At 42.1% G+C, this 21,977-nt stretch overlaps 2 protein-coding genes and 1 pseudogene across 4 annotated transcripts in view; 1 reads left to right on the forward strand and 2 right to left on the reverse strand.

The window, feature by feature from the left end:
* Positions 1-1,348: 1,348 nt before the first annotated feature.
* Positions 1,349-21,977, reverse strand: part of LOC119230826 (olfactory receptor 3A2-like) — a 37,009-nt gene continuing 16,380 nt past the window's right edge. The window contains exons 1-2 of one of the 3 annotated variants that reach the window (XM_054689354.1): positions 7,353-7,371; positions 1,349-2,482 (exon numbers count right to left, since the gene is read on the reverse strand). In XM_054689354.1, coding sequence (XP_054545329.1) covers positions 1,530-2,477 — 948 coding nt within the window. In that variant the 5' untranslated portion in view covers positions 2,478-2,482; positions 7,353-7,371 and the 3' untranslated portion in view covers positions 1,349-1,529. Of the gene's footprint in view, positions 2,483-6,852; positions 6,891-7,352; positions 7,372-21,977 lie in introns of those variants that run through there. The other 2 variants (XM_037492344.1, XM_054689353.1) reach the window with 2 other exon arrangements.
* Positions 12,873-15,617, reverse strand: LOC119231478 (olfactory receptor 3A1-like; annotated as a pseudogene).
* LOC119230825 (putative olfactory receptor 3A4) lies at positions 16,085-17,138 on the forward strand. Its single transcript, XM_037492343.1, has one exon. The coding sequence runs from the start codon at positions 16,085-16,087 to the stop codon at positions 17,030-17,032; it is 948 nt and encodes a 315-aa protein (XP_037348240.1). The 3' UTR covers positions 17,033-17,138.

Genomic DNA, 21,977 nt, shown 5'->3' on the forward strand with positions numbered 1-21,977 from the left:
TTTTGCAACAGTGTTAAATGCCAGTGGGTAGAGGTGATGGTAGAAGATGTGGTAACTCTCAGGGTAGACAGAGTGAGACAGTCTCTGTGTTCACTCAGACTAGTAGAAGCAGAACATCAGCGATGGAGAAACCTTGATGATTATCTTCTGCCTCTGCCAAGTACAAGCCCAGAGGAGGTACAGAAATCCATTCAAGAACACTGTGGACAAGGGTGACCCTGGTGGCATGAGGGGTTAAGACGCAGCCTATGAAGCTGTCCGCAGCCACTGCAGCACGAGTTCCATCCCCAGCCAGGGAGCCACCCACATGTCACAGCTGCAGACTTGCCCCCTGCTCCCCTCAGCAGTGTATTTCAGTATATTCAGTTTTTTTAAGATTTATTTATTTATGCATACAAGAACTGGGGTACAGACCAGGGGTGTGGGGGTTGAGAGGATCCACCAGAGACAGAGTGGGGAACAGAACAGGAAGATGGACTGAAATACACTGCTGAGGGGAGCAGCAGGCGAGTCAGGAGAGGTCTGCTGTGCCATATGGGTTGCTCCCTGGCGGGCCAGGGATCAAACTCTGCTGCAGGGCCTCCCCGGTGGCGCAGCGGTTGAGCTCTGGGTTGCGAAGCTGCCCTCGGCCTCTGCGGCGCCGGTTAGATCCCCGGCTGCTCCCCGGCCACAGGAGGAGGGTCCCACATGGCGCACAGACCTCTCCTGCTGCCCACTGCTCCCCTCAGCAGTGTACTTCGGTCCTTCTGCCTGCTCTGCTCCCCGCTCTAGCTCTGGTGAATTCTCTCACCCTCCTGCGCTTCTGACTGTACCCAGTGCATGTGTAAACAAAACAAACAAATAAATAAATAAATAAAAACATGCCTCTATTTAAAAAAAAAAAAAAACTCTGCTGCAGTGGCTTGTGACAGTTTGATAGTGCTGTCTTTAACCCCTACACCACAGGGAGGCCCAAGGACCTGATTTTCTTACAGGTGAAGGGTCAACATAAGAATGGGCTTGTGATTTTAAACAGCTTTCTGCACTCTGGTCTACTGGAATCTCACAACCCCACCAGAAAAAATCTTTAGTGTTTAACCAAACATAACCCTTTCTTACAAGCATTGTTTTGCGGAACTAGTGGATTTCCAAGGCTTCAACTCATCCAGAAAGTGAGCACAGCCAAACGCAAGCAAAACTTTCCCAGAGAACTTGCATGGCAAACTCTAATTTCACATCCCCTGTCTTATCCGTTTTTCTCTATAGTGCTTATCACTACATGATATACTGTATATGGTACTTATTTATTTCATTTATTGTGTCTCCATTTGAACTTAAGTTGCATAAGTGCAGAATCTTGTCCATTTTGTTCACAAGTGCCCTAAAAAGCACCTGAATATAGAAACAATTCAATAGCTATCAATAAAAAGGAACAGAATCCATAGGGTTTCTTTGCAGAACAAACACATCACGCAAAACTTCAGGAATCAGGCTAATGCCTTCATGGGAAATGTTTCTCAACCCAGAAAAGGCAAAAAGGAGGGACCCGGTTACCCGGCAGGCCGCCGCCCCACAAATACCCGCAACAGGGCACCTTGAACATCTGGATTTCTAAGGCTGTAGATAAATGGGTTCAGCATAGGGTTGATAACTGTGTTGAAAACTCCAACCCCTTTATCCTTGTCCGAAGCCTCTTCTGAACCCAGACGCATGTAGTTGAAGATACCGGTCCCATAGAAGAGGCAAACCACAGTGAGGTGGGAGCCACATGTGGAGAAGGCCTTCTTCCGGCCCTCTGCTGAGCGGATTCGTAGAACCGCAGCTGCCACATGGGCATAGGAGGTGATGATGAGAACCACAGGTGAGCCTGCCATTATGAAACCCAGACCAAAGAGCAGCAGCTCATTGAGTTGGGTGCTGGAGCAGGACAGCGGGAAGAGCTGTGGGAGGTCACAGTAGAAGTGGTTGGATTCATTGGGACCACAGAAGTCAAGGGTAGTTAAGGCAATAGTGTGGGTCAGCGCATTGGAGAGGGCACAAGCCCAGGATGCAGCCACCAGTATCCTCTGAATTGTCAGGCTCATGTGGGTGCTGTAGGTGAGGGGCCGGCAGATGGCCAGGAATCGGTCATAGGCCATGGCTGTCAATAGGAAGCAGTCCACCCCAACCAGAAGGTGGAAGAAGAAAAGTTGAGAGAGGCAGGCTCCATAGGAAATTGTACGTTTGTGGGACAGGAGACGACTCAACATTGCAGGAACAGTGACAGTGATGCATCCAATATCCAGAGCTGACAGGTTCCCCAGGAAGAAGTACATGGGGGTGTGGAGTTTGGGCTCTACCACAATGGCTGCTAGGATGCTGAGGTTGCCTCCAACTGTGACCAGATAAGCAAAAAGGAAGATGACAAACACCACAGACTGAAGCTTTTCTGTTTCCACAAGGCCCAGAAGAATAAATTCAGTCACAGTTGTCCTGTTGGTCTCAATGTCTGGATCCATGAGTCCTTGTAAGGAAATGTCCAAAAAGGGGAAGTGTCAGTCCACTTACTTAATTTATTCAACATAATGTCTTAAAACACCCACGTTCTAAGCCCCATAGAAAGTTTCCCAGCTGTCAGTTGATGAGTTTTCCACTACCCGGGTCACACTTGATCACCAGCCTCCTCCATCATTGCAGCGCCTTTGCTCTCCTCTCTGTTGAGTTGCACAAAGCTATCACCACTTTATCCCTCCCATCTTATGCTAGCTTAAAAGGGTCACAATAGTTGGGAAAATAAATCAAGATAAGAGCAGACGTCCTTTCTAAATGTAATGAGGTCAAGCAGGCATGTCCCTATTTTACTTGAAGAATCAGCCCAAATAATGAACATATTTCAAAATAGAAAAATTAATGTCATTTCCAGAGAAACTAGAAATTATTTGAAAATATAACCTACATTTTGAAGCTTCTAAAAATAATGAATTTCAAGCGAAGATATGTCAAGAATCAGGGAGAAGATACCCATGATAGGGTTATGAGATAGTCCAGTTAGGTACATTTCTGCAAGATGAGAGACATACTGTAAACTCTAAGTTCAAAACCCATTGGTCAAAAAGTTGACAGTTTTCATGTTGCTAAAATTGAACCCTTATGCTGGACTTTGAATAACAGCTTAATTTAAAGTTATTTTTTCAATTTACAGTGTCTGATACCAACCTCTGAAAACAAAATGTAAGCATGACCCGAGGATTGGTTGCTGGTAGGAGCAGTTAGTTTAGTGCACTGACAGTCACTGGTCTTCCAGTTGCCCTTGACTCAGTCATGATAGATTGACCAATGGTTCTGAGGAGATGTCCTCAAAGGAAGCAGGCAAATACATGACCAGATTGAGCTAAGTCTCTTGGATCGTATAATTAACTCCTGATCAAAAAATTATAAATGCCTCTGTACTGCCCATGTAAAAGCAGAGCTAGAACTCTACAAAAGGTAGGGTTATTCTCTTGCATAGAATACTCTGAGTCAAGGCTGGGAAGTAGTCAGTCTGATAACTCTGAAAAAAAGTGTCAAGTGTGATGAGGACCTGACCAGGTATGGTGAGATTTAGGGCAAGAGTGGTTAAGAACACCCCAGAAATCAGAGATACTATAACAGTGTAACTGATAGGATGACTGTCTAGGAATGTAGTCACTAAAAAAGGACTAAATCCTTTGTTCATAAAAGTGGAACTTGAGTGCATAGATTGATGAAAGGATTATCTGGTCTCAGTGTGATCCAAGCAGACAAAATAGCTGAATGAGACGTAGCCCAGGTAAGCTAGAAAACACAATTTAAAACTCTACATTAACAACAACAACAAAAAAACCTTAAAAAAATAAACACAGGTAAATTCTTGTGGCATGAGGTTAAACAAGGGAAAGAGAATAAACTCTACTTTCTAAAAGTTGATCTCCATATAATAACATACACTACCGATGTTATACTGGTTCTCATAGAGTCATAGTAATATAGAGGGTTTCTTTTTTTTCCCTTGTGGTTTTTAAATTTACAAATTACTATATTATTTTATGATAATTAATATGCTGCTTATGAATGGCTGAACTATTACCACTCTCTCCAGGACTATGTCTTTGTAAATCTCAGAGCCACTTGCCATTGGGTGGGTCCTGGGTGTTGTCAGACCTGCCCCAATCACTTTTATTTTCAACCATACTCCATTTCTTGTGACTAGCTGTCCTTTAACTAAGCAGCAAGAGCCTTTCTTCTGATAATCTGAGGTGATGTGTTCTTTTCTCCAGTCACCGAGGATATGGCCTCGCTCTAGTGAGCCTCTGATCCCACCACTGCCACGACTTTATGGGTCTTAAAATGATTTTATGGGTCTTAGTCATTAAAAACCATGAAGTCATTTCTCAGACATGACCTTCCTTTTCTCTCCAACCACTAAGAAATGACCCAGACAGTCATGCCACTCTGGTGCTGTGTTACAATGTGTGACAGTTAAATCTCAATGCTGGCTGTATATTAGAATGATGTAGAAGTTTCTGATATCCAGACTCCAACCCAGACCAATTAAGTCACAATTCCTAGGGTGGGACCGGATGACCATATATTTTTATTTTATTTTATTTTATTTTATATATATTTTACATCATTCTTCCTTTTTGTACAATACATGCTTTCTCTTTTCAGGTATAGTCCTGGCAAAATTCCCATCACCAATTCTCCCGTGCACCATCACTATTTAGCACTCACACATCATCACCTCTGTTTTTGAAAACCCCTGAAGGAGCACTTCCAACTACCAGCTTATTCCTTCAGATTTAACACATAGTCTTTTCTCATTTTACTTTTATTCATAATTCCAAAGGGAGAAGTGGGAATTTTGAAGAGACAGATTACAGGGGAGAGACGAGCACAAGGGACTATGGTGATGGTTCACGGGTGACTTGGTGGTGGAAATTTTACCGGGACTACACCTGAGAGGAGAAAGCAAACATTGTACAAAAATGAACAATGATGTAAAATATAAAATAATTAATATTAATTTATTAATATTATAATATTAATACATACAAAAGTGGGGGGGAACAGAAAATTTAAGATGTCTTACCAAGGTTTGGTGGTTCAAATTTTCAGCTAATCCCTTGTTTGGACTAGATTATTGGAATCACCTGGGAAGCTTTAGCAGACAGTGATCATGCCTGGGCCTTTCACCAAGATTCTGATTCAGTTGGTTTAATGGGCGGTGTCTGGCTATGGCGTGCTATTGAAATTTCCCAGGTTGTTCCAATATCCAGCCAGCAGAGGAACCTCTAATGTGAGAGGTTGGATAATGGCTCATTGCTCTCTTCCTCATTGCTTTTATCCTTCACCAGGTCTTCCAGCTTCATAGACCCCCTTCTTCCACAAGACACCTCCACTCAGGCTTGTGGGCAAGGCAGTAACTACAGACTGACCCACAATTTCAAGTGAGTAACATGCCTTTCAGTGGAGACTGTAGTACAGCAAGATGTTTCCAATTTGAGTGATCTCAATGACCAACCTCCCAAATAAGGTCTCCATTGTGTGTTCAGGTCATTGGTAAGGAGCAGAGGAGATACTGCAGGAATGAAAATTTAGACTTGGTGATTTCCAAATATCCTTAAAATAATGAAATCGTATCAATAGTAATGTGTCTGGAGACTGTAATCATCAGATTTGATTGTCATTGATAAAGTTGATGATAAACGCTTTGCCAATTGGATGGATAACAACTTTTTAACCTATATTATCAAACAATTACATTTTCCCTTTTGGGTACATTTTAACACAAGTATTAGATTGTGACCCTGTGATTTTCTACCTCCTTGCTCATGCTATTTTCTCTACCTGTAACAGTTTATTTCCAAAAAATGGGCATTCCTTATGCCCAAGTATTTCAAGACTTGACTCATATGCGGGTTGCTAAATTAATGCTTCCTAGAAACTTCCCTATCTCTAAAGTCAATTGCACATTCCTTCGCTCTATCTCCCCACTTCTGCCACCCCCCAACCCTCTAAAGTCCCACTACTTATTATTTCATGGACCTCATTACTGCTTAGTTTCTAGCTAAATCCTTTGTCTATAGAGCGTATCTACCCTGCTTTTCTATAAGCAGCTTGAGGACAAATACAAATGATTCAGTTTTCCAATAGGAATACTTCTCCTAATACTTTTCACACTCTGGGCACTTGTTATTTCTTAAACAAATAACTGGTTCAAATTTCCATAATATTTTAGAAAACAGAGAGCAAAAGTATGATCTAGAGTCATCACAGAAGCCTTTTTGGACTATTAGAATTTAGGCCCAGCTTTTATGGATGAATATGATTTAGGGGAGTTGTAGGGGCAAGTGCAGGGTGCAAGGGAATATTACTACTTTCCTTAGTTTTGATGGAACGAGTGAGTGGGAATATAACAATTCACATAGTGACAAGTTTCTGTTCATGTAAACCACATCAAAGATTACGGTACTGAGGAGGGTAATCACTTACAGACAAATAAGATATAGCCCAAGATAGAAGCACCACAAAACAAACTTTGCCAAAGCTCAGATGGCCAGATATGCAGCTTGCTTGAGATAAGGGAACTCTGGGATGACCTCTGATAGTGCAGAGACACACAAGTGTCTCCCAGGGTCACTGTGACAACTGTCACTGAAGAACACACCTGCATTAACACTCTTGGAGCTTTGAAGTAAGCCCCAGGTTCTCCTTACTGCACTATTACAGCTCCCTCCTCTGGACGCAAACCAATCCCTCCATGGTCCCAACATGAAAAAGCTCAACAAGGTCTCCAACTGGACTGACAGTTCTAAGTTGCCTGAGGTGGGTCCTGGACAGTGAACTGGACTCAGTGAATCCCCTCATACTCACTCTTAAGAGGCACAGAGCCCAGACTTCATCCGAGAAAGACAGAATAGGCAAAGAGACCCAGAAAAGGAGCCAGGACCTCTGAAATCTTCTCCCAGATCTCCCCTTTTCAGGGACCTTGGCTGCACCCTGTTAAAGTGACGTTTGAACTGATGACAGTGGAAGGACCGTCTGTGGAAGGGTCGCGAGGGAGGAGGACCCACGCGAGTACTCAACCTGGCGTGGGCACAATGTCGGTGAGGCTTCTTCAGGCAAGAGAGTGCGGAGCCACACAGACCCAGTTATCCACTCAGAAAGCTAGTAAGGGGATATATAGGAAAACAAGCAATAGCTTCTCTATCATAGAGCTGTCTTCATGATGGTGTTATGTCCTGGAGGCCTCAGAAATTAGGAGGTCTAATTTCAGAAAATCTCCTCCCAGGAAGGAGGCAAGGATGAGCAGAGAAGTAAGTTGTTTTGTAACAACTCAAACCCTTCATAAGAATAGCAATAGTATCTCATACCTCTTGGTATTTCCACTTTCTTCAAAAAAAAAAAAATAAAGGCTATTTCAAGTTCTGGTTTTATGGAAGGCAGTTATGGCAGTTGGTATAAATTTCCAGATAATGGTGGGGCCCCTGCGGCCTGCAGGACTTGTCCATATCCTAGAAGTCTCCCAGGAAGCTAGAGGTGTATTTGAGACTAGATACAGGTTTCCTAAGGAAACCAAGTAGGGCCTTCTGACAGAGAGCTAATTTCCAGACTTGCCTTGGACCTGAGGATGAGACAAGGGGCAGAAGCTTTCTTCAAACCCTGTCTGCTATCAATGTACCCTCTGGAACACTACGCTCTCCCTCGGGGCTTTGTTAGCAGGGTGAGACTCTGTCTTGGGGATACTGTAATGATTCTCAACATGGTGACGAAAGAGGCCTCCTGTGCTGGAAGGACCCCTGGGAAGCTGCCTACCAACACGCCTGTGTGGACCAGGTGCTTAGACAGTTTTGTGGATTTGTTTCTGGACCTTTATTCTGTTCCTTCGGAGGCCTGGAGGAGCATGTTTCCCTCCAGGTCCCTGCATGGACAGGGCCACTCTTGGACTGAGACTGAGAGACTAGATTTTGCTTAATATTAGAGCCTCATTAAGGCCCACAATCAGACCAAGTCTGGCAGCCCTATCTGTGAGAGTACGTCTTTGTCCAGGTCCCCAGGTAGAAGAAGGGTTCTCAGCCCACCAATTAAAAGAGCAGGAGCTAGCTTGGGGCACCTTCAAGATCTGTGTCTGTCTGAGGTCGACAGACCTGCCTGAGGGGGAACAGAAAAAGATGTCTATGAGGCCCCTGGACAGGTAGGAGTGATTCTGGCCCACAACTACAAGGTGCTGAAGTCAAGATATAAGGCTGTTTCAGCATCTACGCTATGATCGAGGTTGAATTCGTGTTTCAGGGTCATGGATGTGTCCGTCTCTTGCCTCATCCCTGGGTGGGCAGGATTGGCAACAAAGAGCAGCTGGAGTTGGGTCACCAGTCACTTTAGCATCCACAGCCAAGACCAAGGTTGGCAAGCCTGCCAACAGGGTCTCAGCTAGGCATGATAGCTGCTGGGCCCCTTTCCAGTTGTTGCTGATGCCGGGAACAAGGCCAATGGGGCTATCACCCAGTCCAAAAAGGGACAGGGTTATGTCCAGGTCTGTTTCTGGGACTTCTGTCAGTGAGCCTGCAAAGGTACAGGCCAAGCTTCTCAAAACAGCCCTCCTCAGGCTTGGGCTCCACCAGCGTCTCACAACCTCTACTTACATCCCAAAGCTCCCAAAAAGGCACTGATGTCTGAGGAAGGCTGCCAAAATATTGTTGCTGAAGGGGGGATATAAGTGGAGGAAACTCGTCTTCTGCCTTCTTGCTGACAATTATTACATCGCGTGTGTGTGTGTGTATGTGTGTGTAATATACTGTATGTATCACATATATCGTACATGTGATCAAACTGATCAAATTTGGAACATTTTATGACATTGTGGAAATTTTTATCAACTGGTGCAAAAGTTACAACATGCACAAAAATAAATTTTTTGTATATTAAATATTTGACTTAAAAGGAAATGAAAAAGCACTAAAAAATCATTGTTGACAAATATTTATACAGCATTTAGATGTAAAAGTCATTTCTATGCATGATACAAAACAAAGAAAATAAAATTCATAAAAATCTTAAACTTAATTTGGACAAGACACCCAAAAACAAAGCCAAAAACAATTTCCTGGGAAATTGCAGGAGATATTTTCAGCATATATAATAGAGATAATATCCTAAAACATGAAGTGTTTCCACCAATCATTAAGATAAACTACCCTCAAAGGAACAAAAGCATGAGCAGACAATTTTGAAAGAATAAAAATAAATAACAAATAAATATGTTAAAAATCTATGACCCATACTCATAAACAAAGATGATCAAAATTAAAATAATCTAAAATTTTATCTAATTATCAAAGGCAAAAGATTCTATTTATAGTACCCAGTGATGTCAACAAGTGAGGTAACAGGTCTTCTCATAAACTGTCCATGCAAAATAGTATTCGTTTTTGGACAAAGAGAAAAGCAGATATTTATGAATTTTTATTCTTGCATTTCCTTAGTATGGTAGTGCGTGCACACACACACATTATGTTTATGAATTTGACCTGTGGAAATAATTTGAATGTGTGGAAAGATAGATAAATAAGAATATTCAGCCCAATGTTATTAGATTTTTTAAAAAGAAAAAAATGAATTGTATCAACAGAGGGATAGTCAAATCGATTATATTTTGTACATAAAATGAAATGTCGAGGTGCATTAAAATGAATGAAATAGGTTGGAAAGCTGACACATGAAGAACTCTACTATGTAATGTGGCCAGGGAAAAGGCGGATTACAAAGTAGTAAGGAGTTTCCAAGAAATGTGTGTTCACACAAAGGAACAGCTAAACACCAGCTGTTACAATATTTACTTTGAAAGAATGGGATTATTGTGGGGATGCTTTGAAAAGCTGTCGATGACATTCTGCATTGTTTCAACTTTTATAACATGATGTATTACATGCACGAAAGAATTTTAAAGTAGCAAAGATTTCCACTTGGGAACAAAAAACAGGGGACAGATTCCAAATAAAGGGGAACTTCCAGATTGTTAAAGGAGCTCAATGATTCTGGAGGGTGGACAGAATACTGGGGATCAGTGTCCTTGATCATTCTTTGTGAAACTGAACCAATCGGTCCCTCCAACCCCAGGGAGGATGCCACACAACATCCTCCCTTGAGGTTTTAGATGAGTGTTCACGTGGCAGGTCAGGGTCACAGAAGTATTTGGAAGGAGGCAATAAGCTCTGTTTTGCAACAGTGTTAAATGCCAGTGGGTAGAGGTGATGGTAGAAGATGTGGTAACTCTCAGGGTAGACAGAGTGAGACAGTCACTGTGTTCACTCAGACTAGTAGAAGCAGAACATCAGCGATGGAGAAACCTTGATGATTATCTTCTGCCTCTGCCAAGTACAAGCCCAGAGGAGGTACAGAAATCCATTCAAGAACACTGTGGACAAGGGCTTCCCTGGTGGCACTAGGGGTTAAGATGCAGCCTATGAAGCTGTCCGCAGCCACTGCAGCACTAGTTCCATCCCCAGCCAGGGAGCCACCCACATGGCACAGCTGCAGACTTGCCCGCTGCTCCCCTCAGCAGTGTATTTCATTCAATCCACCTGTTCTATTCCACACTCTGTCTCTGGTGGAGCCTCTCAACCCCCACACCCCTCATCTGTACCCCAGTTCTTGTATGCATAAATAAATCAATCTTAAAAAAAAAAAAGAACATTGTGGACAAGGAGTGACGCGGTGAGAACCCTATCACATAGGTCTTCTGTGGCAGTTGTCTTGGCACTTAGAGGAAGCATGCGCTCAGTGTCCCTGAGGTGTGTCTGGTTACTGAAAAGGAAAGAGCCCTCATTTCCCCATGTCTTTTCATAGTGTTGGCAAGAAATGCACCAAAGGCAGTGAGTTAACTGTTAAGCTGAGCAATCAGAAACTTTGATGACATTTGAAAGATGTAGATAGACAAACGCCCAGCTCACCTTTTCTGCTCTTTTCCCTTTTGAGACGCCTTCCCCATAACATTCTAGGAGAAGCTTCTGTTCAAAGATTCAGTGAATGAGTTCCCTGTACACTGTTTATCACTTTCTGTAAAACTTAAACATTATTTTCTTCTTGGTAGAAATAATTGACTACAATGACGGCATTAGAACTGCCAACGAGCTGTCAGTGGGAGACTATACAGCGGAAGCCATCTCTCATCCCTGACCCACGAATGTTGTTATCCCTCCTTGTTCCTCTAACCTTTTAACAGTCTCGAGGCACCCTATTCAATTTCTCCATTCAAATTCATCTTCCACTCGAACTCTGAGCCCTGTTTGGTCCTGTCTAATACCTCCACCCTTCTTTATCAATCTTCTTGGCTTGCAATTCTATCTTGTTTATCCCTATTCCTCATCATTCATTTTCACTTTTCCACAGATTGTCCACCTACAGTTTTGTCTTATTTCCTACCTCCATGTCCTTTCTCTTCACCCCACTCTTATCCCAACCTTCAAATCCCTTCACCCACATAAAAATATCATGGAGAAACCAAGCGACACTGCAGATCAAAAGCAAGTTTTGGGGAAATTAATCAGGAGACATCAGTGACCCAGTATAGACACATAAATGGTCAATTAATGCTAAAAAGGAGACTAGAAGGGAAATACTACCAAATAATGACTGGGCTAAAGTCTGGTAGCTCATCTTCAAACAACATGACAGAGTGCTTTAGGTTAGAGACATATTTCCATAATGATAATGGAAATTTTGGGTGGAGCTTCACCATGGGACTTGTATTTAAGCCATGTATTGTCTTAGCGAGGGGGTTTGGATATGTAGAGTGAGAATTTAGAGAGAAATTTAATAATGAATATTCTGGGTTTTTTTTTTAAGATTTACTTATTTATGCATACAAGAACTGGGGTACAGGCCAGAGGTGTGGGGGTTGAGAGGACTCACCAGAGACAGAGTGGGGAACAGAACAGGCAGATTGACCAAAACACACTGCTGAGGGGAGCAGCAGGCGAGTCAGGAGAGGTCTGCTGCGTCATGTGTATCTCTTGCCCGGGGATCGAACTCATGCTGCAGTAGCTGCGGACAGCCTCATAGGTTGCATCTCAACCCCTTGGGACACCAGGGAGGCCCTGAATAGTCTAGGTTTTTTAAATGACAAAATAGTATTTAGACTATAAGTGGGTGTCCTTTCAAAAGAGGAAATATGGAGGAGGAAAATTCATTTGTATCATAAGGTGTATCAAATATATTAATGGAGTTTTAAAATTTAAAAACAGGTCTGTGAACTGCACATAGGGACCATGCCCTCCAGCATTATAAAATTCATTCATCTTCCTATCTGTCTTCCATATTCTTTGGTGTCCATGGAAGGGGAAATGAGTGGCTTTTATTTATTGAAGACTGATGGGACAAACTAAACAACTGTGATCTCTAGACGTGTATTTTATAAACAGACCAACCATACCTGAACTTGAGGGAATCTTATGAGCCCACTGATTGGGGGAGGAGGCAGAGGGTTTGCTGAGAAATTCCCAGCAATGGGGGAACACAAACTATAACCAACCAGAGTCTTTACCTGTGGGCATGAACCTATGAGCATTCAAGACTTCCTAAGTTTCGCTTCTGTCCAGAAAGGAGCACACAGTGACCCTTGTGATTTGTCAAGGGTGCTGGCCTAAGCACCCTTTGCCTATAATAGGGTGGGACTTCTCTGGGAAACAATAACTATTATCCCCTACCAAAAAAAAAATACTCATTCTCATGAAAATACAAATAGTTATGAACCAATTATATGAATTACTGGTCCCAGAGGATTTCTCTTTAGACCAAAAAGAGCAAAGGAGGAAGTGACACTCCAAATCTCAAGCCAGTGACCACCTATCCATTAGCACCCACTGGAGTGCACCCTGCACATTGGGGTTCTGAAGTCAGTAGATGATTGGATTGAGCATGGGGTTGAAGACAGTGCTAAAAATTCCAATAGCTTTATCCCTAGCTGAAAGCTTCACTGAAACTACTCACATGTAGTTTAAAATACCTGAGCCATAGAATAGGGCAACCACAGTGAGGTGGAAGCCACATGTGGAGAAGGCCTTCTTCCTGACCTCTGCTGAGCAGATTCATAAAACTGCAGCTGCCACATGGGCATAGGAGGTAACAATGAGAACCACTGGGGAACCTGCCATTATGAAAAAAATGGCAAAACCCAGCAGCTCTTTGAGTTGGGCACCAGAGCAGAACAGCTGCAAGTGCTGCGGGAGGTCACAGTAGACATGGTTGATCACATTGGGGCCACAGAAGTTGAGTGCGGGTCAGAACATGTGGAAAGGGCACAAGGCCAGGACACAGACATCAGATCCTCTGAACCAAGTGGCTCATGAGGTGCTGAAGGTGAGGCACCGGCAGGTGGCCAGGATTCAGTCATAGGCCATGGCTGTTAATAGAGTACAGTCCATAACAACCAGAGGAGGAAGCATAGAAGGAGAATTTTGTGAGGCAGATTCCATATGTCAGGTGGGCAATGTGCAATAATGGATTCTATTTGGACTCTAGCAGTTCCCTTCTATGAGCAGCTGTCAGCAGAGAGTCCAATTCATCCCAGTACCCCTTGGTCTATGATCACCTTGAGCCACTCTGGGGTTCTTTGGATGATCCTGCAAGGAGCTTCTCCCTGTGGGAAACCTTTACTAATTAACAATTGTTAAAGATTATATTTGAGGCCAAAGACTTCCTTCAGGAGTTAGCAAAAGTAGAATGGTCAGAATATTCAAAATCTTTACCTTTTTTATGGTGTTGGAGAGTATAAAGCTAGAAAACATTTAGGGACGGGGCACAATAAGGCCTGGATTATACTGTGGAAGCAGAGGGGAGACAGGACATTTGCTTGAGACCAGAGGACAAGTCAGGCTTAAGGATGGTTAGAGTGAGCTGTGATGGGAGATATGAGGTGGCTCTGGAAGCTGATGGAGGAGACAGGGCCCAAGAGCACTAGAAGCACCAAATACTGCCGCTGGCTCCACGCTTCTCTCAGTTCTGAGCTTCAGGCATGGTCAGGAATTTACAAGTCACTGCTCCTGCCTTTCCAAGATAATAGCCAGACTAAACCAGAAACCCTAAATTCCAACTCATCAACACTTGTGTAAACTTCTCTGCTCTTTAAAAAGTTCTGAAACTCCTTTTAAATCCATGAGAGGCTAAAAAGAGTACCAGTTCATAATAAAGGTTGAGAAACTTTTTTTTTTAATAAATGAATAGATGTTGCCACATCCATGAAGGTCATATTTGGAAATATTTTGAGAAAGTCCAAAGCATCATTATTTCTGTTGCAAAGGCAGGTGTTTATCTGGCCCTGGCTCCCCCTGGAAAAGTCTAATTTGTGAAACCCCAGGGGTAACAATGGGGCCAAGAAAAATCCCAGTGTGAAAATAACATCAACCAAGTTGTTTGTCTCTGTCTCTCTGTCTCTTATAAGCTGTCCTCTCCACAGGGGCCTCTCGGCTGGTGTGACTGCCCCTTCTCTTTGCCCCGGAAGTCATTGCTGGGTGAGTATCATCCCAAGACCCCTCACTGCTCTCTCACTACTTGGTTTCCTTACAAGTGAAGTTCATCTTCTAGGCTCCAGGGTGGCATCTACCTTTCCCCCAAAATACTGGATGCTTGAATGTGAGGGGCTGAAGAGAAGGAAGAGTCAGTGACGGCAAGGGCTTCAAGTCTCTCTGACCTAGAGCATACAAGGCTGTTACCCAAATAGTTAGGAGCATATTTAAAATGACAATGGTCATTTCAGATTTGGAGAGACTGAGGTGGTGGTCAGAGCAACAGCTCCATGCAGGAAAAAAATTGGCCATCAGCTGATAATTGACCCATTGTGGACCTGGGGACATTATTCTCAATATTAATCATCAGCAGATGTTTTCCTTGGTCATCCCTTTTGCCCCTTGGAGATCTCCAACTCCAGCATTTTCCTAATCAGGGTAGACGCCATGTGAGTGATTTAAATACCCATCCATTGGCCAGAGGTTGAGGTGGATCACCATGTATTTTATTTTGTAACGATTTCTGGGCTATGGGAAGGAAAGCATTGCCTAAGTGATCATATATGTGGGCAGGTCATGGCTCTGTAAAAGCCTGGCCTGCACGGCTCATCGGGTTCATGAGAGTTTGTGTGTTGGGACATGTGCAGCTAGAGCCAGGAGACAGAAGAGCATGGGATCAAGTGATGGTGGAATTGGAAGCAGAAGAGAATTCAGGGTCTGGGAGATCTGCATATCCAGCTGTGTACGAGAGCTCAGCAGAATATCCACTGAACCCATCTAGGACGTGAAGCCTGAAATTCTCACTTTGCTTAAAACCTCTTTTTATATTTTTCTTATTCACTAAAAAGCCAGTACTTTGGATCCCAATCTCCCAGGTTCTATGTCAGGAAGGAAATAATATATAACTTTACTATTTAGAAACTCTGAAAGTCCCCAGCCAGAGACAGCCTCAGTGATATCTCCTCATTAGTTAATAAGGGTTTTTTAGGGTTTTGTTTGTTTGTTTATTTTTTACACTTTAAAAGGACAAGTTTATTAGGGAAAGAAAAAGAGAGGCACCTGGATAGTCACAGGCCTAGTTTACCATTTTTGTTTTACTTCATTTTTTCCCCCTGAAAGGTCCAGACCAAATCCCATGGCTTCCCATGTTAATCTTAATGGTCTGGGTAACGGCACAGCGCACTGCTGCCATCACATATGACAACGTGCATATGTGGAGATTTCAAGGACATGGGTTTTGGGAAAACTTCATCCCCCTAGGAACTTGGTACCCAGGTTGTGACCATGCCACCAGTTGTAGGCTTGGCGTTTTCTTAAGGAAAATAATCTCAGGAAAATAATCATTCCTTTAGTTTTCAAGCATTAAATTTGTTTCTCTTTCGCTGTTAATTCATCCATCTCTGTTTGCATCTGTCAGTTGCCACTTTTCTTACCCATTAAGAATCAGATTTATCAAGTCTTATGTCTCCAACTTTAATTTTCTTTACATTTTGTGTCTTTGCCCCTGACCTTCTCTCAGTCATTGCTACGTTTAATGGTTGCTATCATTATCTCTGTTGGCACCTTCTACCTTTGCTCAGCTCTACTACTTGTAGAAGAGAACCATGGATCTGGGAGCCCCAGAAAACGATTCAGTTGTCACTGAGTTTATTCTGCTGGGTCTAGCAGAGACTCCAACCTTAAAATCCATCCTCTTTGTCGTCTTCCTTCTTGCTTATGTAGCTACTGTGGGTGGCAATTTCAGCATCCTAGCTGCCATCATCACTGAACCCAAACTCCACACCCCCATGTACTTCTTCCTGGGGAACCTGTCCCTGCTGGACGTTGGGTGCATCACGGTCACTGTCCCTGCCATGCTGAGGCATTTCATGTCCAATAACAGAAGTGTTCCCTATGGAGCCTGCCTCTCTCAGCTCTTCTTCTTCCACCTCCTGGCCGGGGTGGACTGCTTCCTGCTGACTGTCATGGCCTATGACCGTTACCTGGCCATCTGCCAGCCTCTCACCTACAGCACCCGCATGAGTTGGGGAATCCAGCGAGGCTTGGCGGTCATGTCATGTGTCTTTTCCTTCACCAATGCATTGACCCAAACTGTTGCCGTATCCACCCTTAAATTCTGTGGGCCCAATGTGATCAACCACTTCTACTGTGACCTCCCACAGCTCTTCCAGCTGTCCTGCTCCAGCATCCAGCTCAATGAGCAGTTGCTCTTTGCAGCAGCAGCCTTCATGGGTGTGGCCCCCTTGGTCCTCATCTCTGTGTCCTATGCCCACGTGGTAGTTGCAGTCCTGCGAATCCGCTCCGCTGAGGGCAGGAAGAAAGCCTTCTCCACATGTGGCTCCCACCTCACCGTGGTGGGCATCTTCTATGGGACAGGTGTCTTCAGCTACATGAGGCTGGGCTCAGTGGAGGCTTCAGACAAGGACAAGGGCATTGGCATCCTCAACACCGTCATCAGCCCCCTGCTGAACCCGCTCATCTACAGCCTCCGGAATCCTGATGTGCAGGGTGCCCTGCAGCGGGTGTTCACAGGGAGACGGCCCCCCAAGTGAGATAACACCCTCTGGCCTTAATGAATGTCATGGTTCCACTTCTTGTGAGAGGTATAGTGATACATGCAAGTGGGATGAGGGTGTGTAAAATGGGACCAGAGGCTGTCTTAGGAAGGAAAATACAATAAAAGTAATAATAATGATCACTCATTTCTGATTACTTACAAGGCACTGTTGGCAGTTACTAACACCTATCCACTCACTTAATTCCTATGAGGTAGATACAGATTTACAAGTTACAGATGAAGAAACTGAACCTCTCATAATTTGCCCAAAGTCATACAGCTAAAGAATGTCAGAAAAAATAAAGAATGTCAGAGCTGGGATTTGAATCTTGCATGTTATATCTTCACTGCCTCTCAAAATAAATCATTTCAAGGAGACAGATTGTTTGCAAAGTGGAGTGGAGCAATGGGCAAAGTGGGAAAAAGGGAAGATCGGTGTCCTGGGGGAAGTATTTAATAAAAAGAAAATATGAATTGTTTTTGTTCCTTTAAAAAATGTAGGGCTTCTTTCATAGCTGCTAGTAGAGTTGGGAGAGGCCAGAATTGCTGGAGGTCAATTTCAACAACAAAAAGAAAAAGAAAACACTAACCCAGAAATAGGTTTAAAAAAAATCATACAGTTCCCAAAGTCTTCCCCTGGGCAGGGGGCTGGGGGCATGAATAACCCCACAGTCTTAGGAAGAAGCTCCAGCTGGAGGCTGCTTGGGGAGGACCCAGGTTTCCAAGGCAGCTGCTGAGTTGCAAAGGTACTACATTCAGAAAGCCCACAGCTGTGCCCTGCTGGTCGGTGCCCCAGCCAGAAGCAGCCCCTTCCGGAGCCCAGATCCTGTGCTTTGCTCTAAGGAATGCAGGGCAGAAGTTAGGAAGGAATTCTTTGAAGAGCAGTCATGAAGGGCTGCCTCCCAGTTTCTCTGGCCAAATAACTTTTAGATATTTCAGACCTTTCCTGGGACCTGGTCCTATAACCAAAATTCTCCACAAATTGGTGCGTTTCTACTCAAATAAGTTAGCTGGATGAAACAGTAGACTTTTAAATAATAACTACCTGGGATTCAGTCTGTTTTGTTGTTGTTGTTCTTTTTTTTTTACACTTAAATACCTTATCACCAAATATACCAAAATATGCCTCTTTCATAAGTGAAATATACCTGGTGTAGCATGTATGCTTTATTTATTGGATGTCTACATTTTGGGAAATAGCATCTTTTCTTATATTAAAAAATTGAATATCTGTAATTTGTTGTTCCTAAGATGTTTATAGCATAACAATGTGTTCTTTCCTCATGAATTTTCTATTTTTAAATGAAAAGAAGCAAATATAAAATTGGGGGGAGAATAAGCATTATCAAATACATCTTGATTTTTCCAAATGAGAAGACTGTATTATATGTTGCACTAAATATGGGACCTCGTTCTTACCAACTCATTTGGAAAGATTCAGATGATGTATAAATCTGATCCTGTGTATAAAGCAGATTTGATCTTTATCTTTTTTAGGCCCTCTGTTTTATTTGTTGTGGCTGTACTTTAAAAGCAATACTCTTATTTCGTGTCTTTAATGTGTGGTCTAAAGAACACTGCAAATGGTTAAAAACAATAATGTGAAAATATTACAACCTAAATGCATTCTTAATGTCACAAAGTTTTTACTTTGGCAATGTGATACACCTTTGGTTTCATTTGAGACACTTATTTATTTATTTAAACTAACTTAATATTTTTAATTGAGGTAATATTAGAATACCCCCATCAAATATTGCCACCATAGTACACCACCAATTCACCCATATTCTACCACCATAGGCCATTGTGCTTCCTTCCCTATTTGTTCACACCTTTTCCCCACTGCTCCCCCCTCAGGATCCTTCATTTCTATAGTCATCTTTCAAGGGTTGGATTTTAAGCTCGCCTTTACCTGATCCTTAGTTTGGTTTCTCTATATACCACACATTAGTGACACCATCCCGTAATTATCTTTCTCCTTCTGACTTATTTCACTTAGCATGATCCTTTCTGGCTTCATCCAGGTTTCCACAAATGGCATGAGTTTATCTTTTTGATTGCTGAGTAATATTCCATTATGTACATGTATCACATCTTTTTGCTCCACTCACATGTTGTTTCCATAATATGGTTATTATAAATAGTGCTACAAGAAACACAAAAGTGCAAGTTTCCTTTTGAATTTAGTGATTTTTGAATTTTTCAAGTAGATGCCTAGGAGCTGAGTTGCTGGATCATATGGTAGATCCATTTGTAATGTTTTGAGGCACCTCCAAACTGCTTGCCATAAGAGCTGGACCAGTTAGCATTCCCACCCTTTTCTCCACATCCTTGCCAGCACTTGTTTCTGGTATTTTCGATATGGTCCATCCTCACAGGTGTGAAGTACCTTGGACACTTTTAAAAGGATGCTTTATTTGTGTTTATAATAATCTTTGAAGAGCTTGGGGAAAAAAAACTCTGCTTAATTCATCAAAAAGAGAAAGAAAGTTCCTAAAGCTGAAATTGATTACTTTTCATATCAAAACAACAATAACAAAAATACATGTAATAAAATTAATTAAAGAAAAAGGTTCAGCTCATTTGGAAAAGTCTTGCCTGAATGGAGATCTTCACTGTCTCTGACATAAACCTGAAACCATCAGCATTGCTATAAGGAGGCTGACACTTCATCTATTCAATTTGTAGCTTTAAACAACTCAACTTTTTTCAAATTGTAATAAAGAAGCATGCTTATTTTTAAAAATTGAAAAGTTTATAAAGGCAAAATTACCTCATAAGTTCATCATTCAGGGACAATAATAATGGCGCTTAAGCATATAATTGTTAAAAAATAATTCATACCTATTATCTATTTCCAAAAATGTAATCATTACATACCTAAAGCTCTGCATTCTGCTTTTTTTTACTTAGTGATGTAGACGGACATCTTTCCATCTACTGTGGGGATCCTTGTGCTTATCTGTGCATACTCCTGTAATTATTTTCTGATGACACACTCCCATATATGGAGCTCCTGAGTCAGAGCATATGAACTTATCAAGACACTTGGAAACATATTACCAAATTGCCATTCTGAAAGACTGAGCAAGTTCACTCTTTAATAATTACTTCTATCTTTGTCAACATGATAGGTCAAATGTTAGAACTCAGTGCTCCTTTTATTCTAAATCACTAAAATCTGTGTGTGTGCACACTAAGGCAAGTTCTTACAAATATTATATAAAACTAACAGAAAGATATACATCTAAGATGTTTGTCTTTTATAAATTTGGAGGTGCTCTTAACTTATTAGTGATATTAATTCTTTGCCTCGTAAATATTACAAATGCAGTGCTCTCTTTTGCCATATAGAAGTTTTAAATTTATATATGGTGAAATTCCTCAATCTTTCTTCATAAGGTTTTATTATCTGGCTTTGGTTTCATGCCTGCAAATAACCTTATTTATTTTTTAATGGATAGATTCATTGACTTTCCCCACTGATGTGAAATGAAGACTTTGCCATCTGCTAAATATCCTGATAGTTTTGAGTCTGCTGTTGGCCTCTCTTTTCCAGTGCTACACAATTTTGTTAAAATATTTTTAAAAGTTTTTTAAAAATTTTATTTATTTATGCATACAAGAGCTGGGGTATAGGCCAGAGATGTGGGGGCGGGGGGGGCGGGGGTGAAAGTATTCACCAGAGACAGAGTGGGGAACAGAACACGCAGATGGACTGAAATACACTGCTGAGAGGAGCAGTGGGCAAGACAGGAGAGGTCTGCTGCGCCATATGTGGGTCAGCTCCTTGGCCGGATATCGAACTCATGCTGCAGTAGCTGCGCATAGCTTCATAGGTTGTGACCTTCATAGGTTGTCCCCTTGTGCCATCAGGGAGGCCCCTTTTTTGTAATATTTTAATGTAAATTATTAATATGTAGCTATAAAGGGCTCTTTTGTTACTCTTCTTCTCCTAGCATTGGCTGCCCCACTTTCATCCATTCCTCCAGCTGCTTAGTCTCAGACAATCACCCATTTAGATTAATTTTTAAAATCCATTTGTAAAATTCTACTAATATAGTATCAATGTATAAATTTAAAAAGACTAGATATCTCTGAATATTGATTGTTCCCATTCTAGAACAGGTGTAGCTCTTCGATTACCAAAGTCTCCTTTTATAGTATAAAAGCTTGGGAAAAAAACAAAACACATTAAGATACTGTGAACCAGGAAGTTGAATTTCTTTTGCCAGGAGGCAGGTAAGAGTTATCCAGAGTGATTCAGGAGGCCAAGTAGGCAAGTTACCCAAGTGAGGGTAGAAAGTGTTTGCTCATTCTACAGCAGCTAACTCTGAAACACCAACATCCTATTTGGAACTCTAGGGAAGAGTCCATGTGAACTTACTCTTCCGATCATTAGGAATATTTGCACTTTGAAAAGCAATGGATTGCTGTCTCTTTTGCTGTCCAGAAATCTTTAATTTGATGTAGTCCCAGCTGTTTAGCTTTGCCTCCACTATCACTGCTTTGAGTGATGTGTCTTTAAAGATTTTACTGAGGTGTATGTCATGTAGTGTTTCACCTATGTTTCCTTCTATATATTTTATGGTTTCAGGGCTTAGGTTTAGTTCTTTAATCATGATCCAGCAATTCCACTCCTAGGTATTTACCCAAAGGACACAGAATCATTAATTCAAAAGGGCACCTGCACCCCTATGTTTATAGCAGCTCTATTTACAATAGCTAAGCTATGGAAACAACGCAAATGCCCAAAATAGATGATTGGATCAAGAAGATGTGGTACATATATACAATGGGATATTGCTCAGCAATCAAAAAAGATAAACTCATGCAATTTGCAGCAACATGGTTGAAGCTGGAAGGGATCACACTCAGTGAAATAAGCCAGAAAAAAAGAAAAATACCAGATGGTCTCACTCATAGCAGGAATTTAA

The sequence above is a fragment of the Talpa occidentalis genome, unplaced genomic scaffold (assembly GCF_014898055.3).
Source record: "Talpa occidentalis isolate TD23 unplaced genomic scaffold, MPIMG_talOcc4v2.1 talOcc4.7, whole genome shotgun sequence".
Lineage (NCBI taxonomy): Eukaryota > Metazoa > Chordata > Mammalia > Eulipotyphla > Talpidae > Talpa > Talpa occidentalis.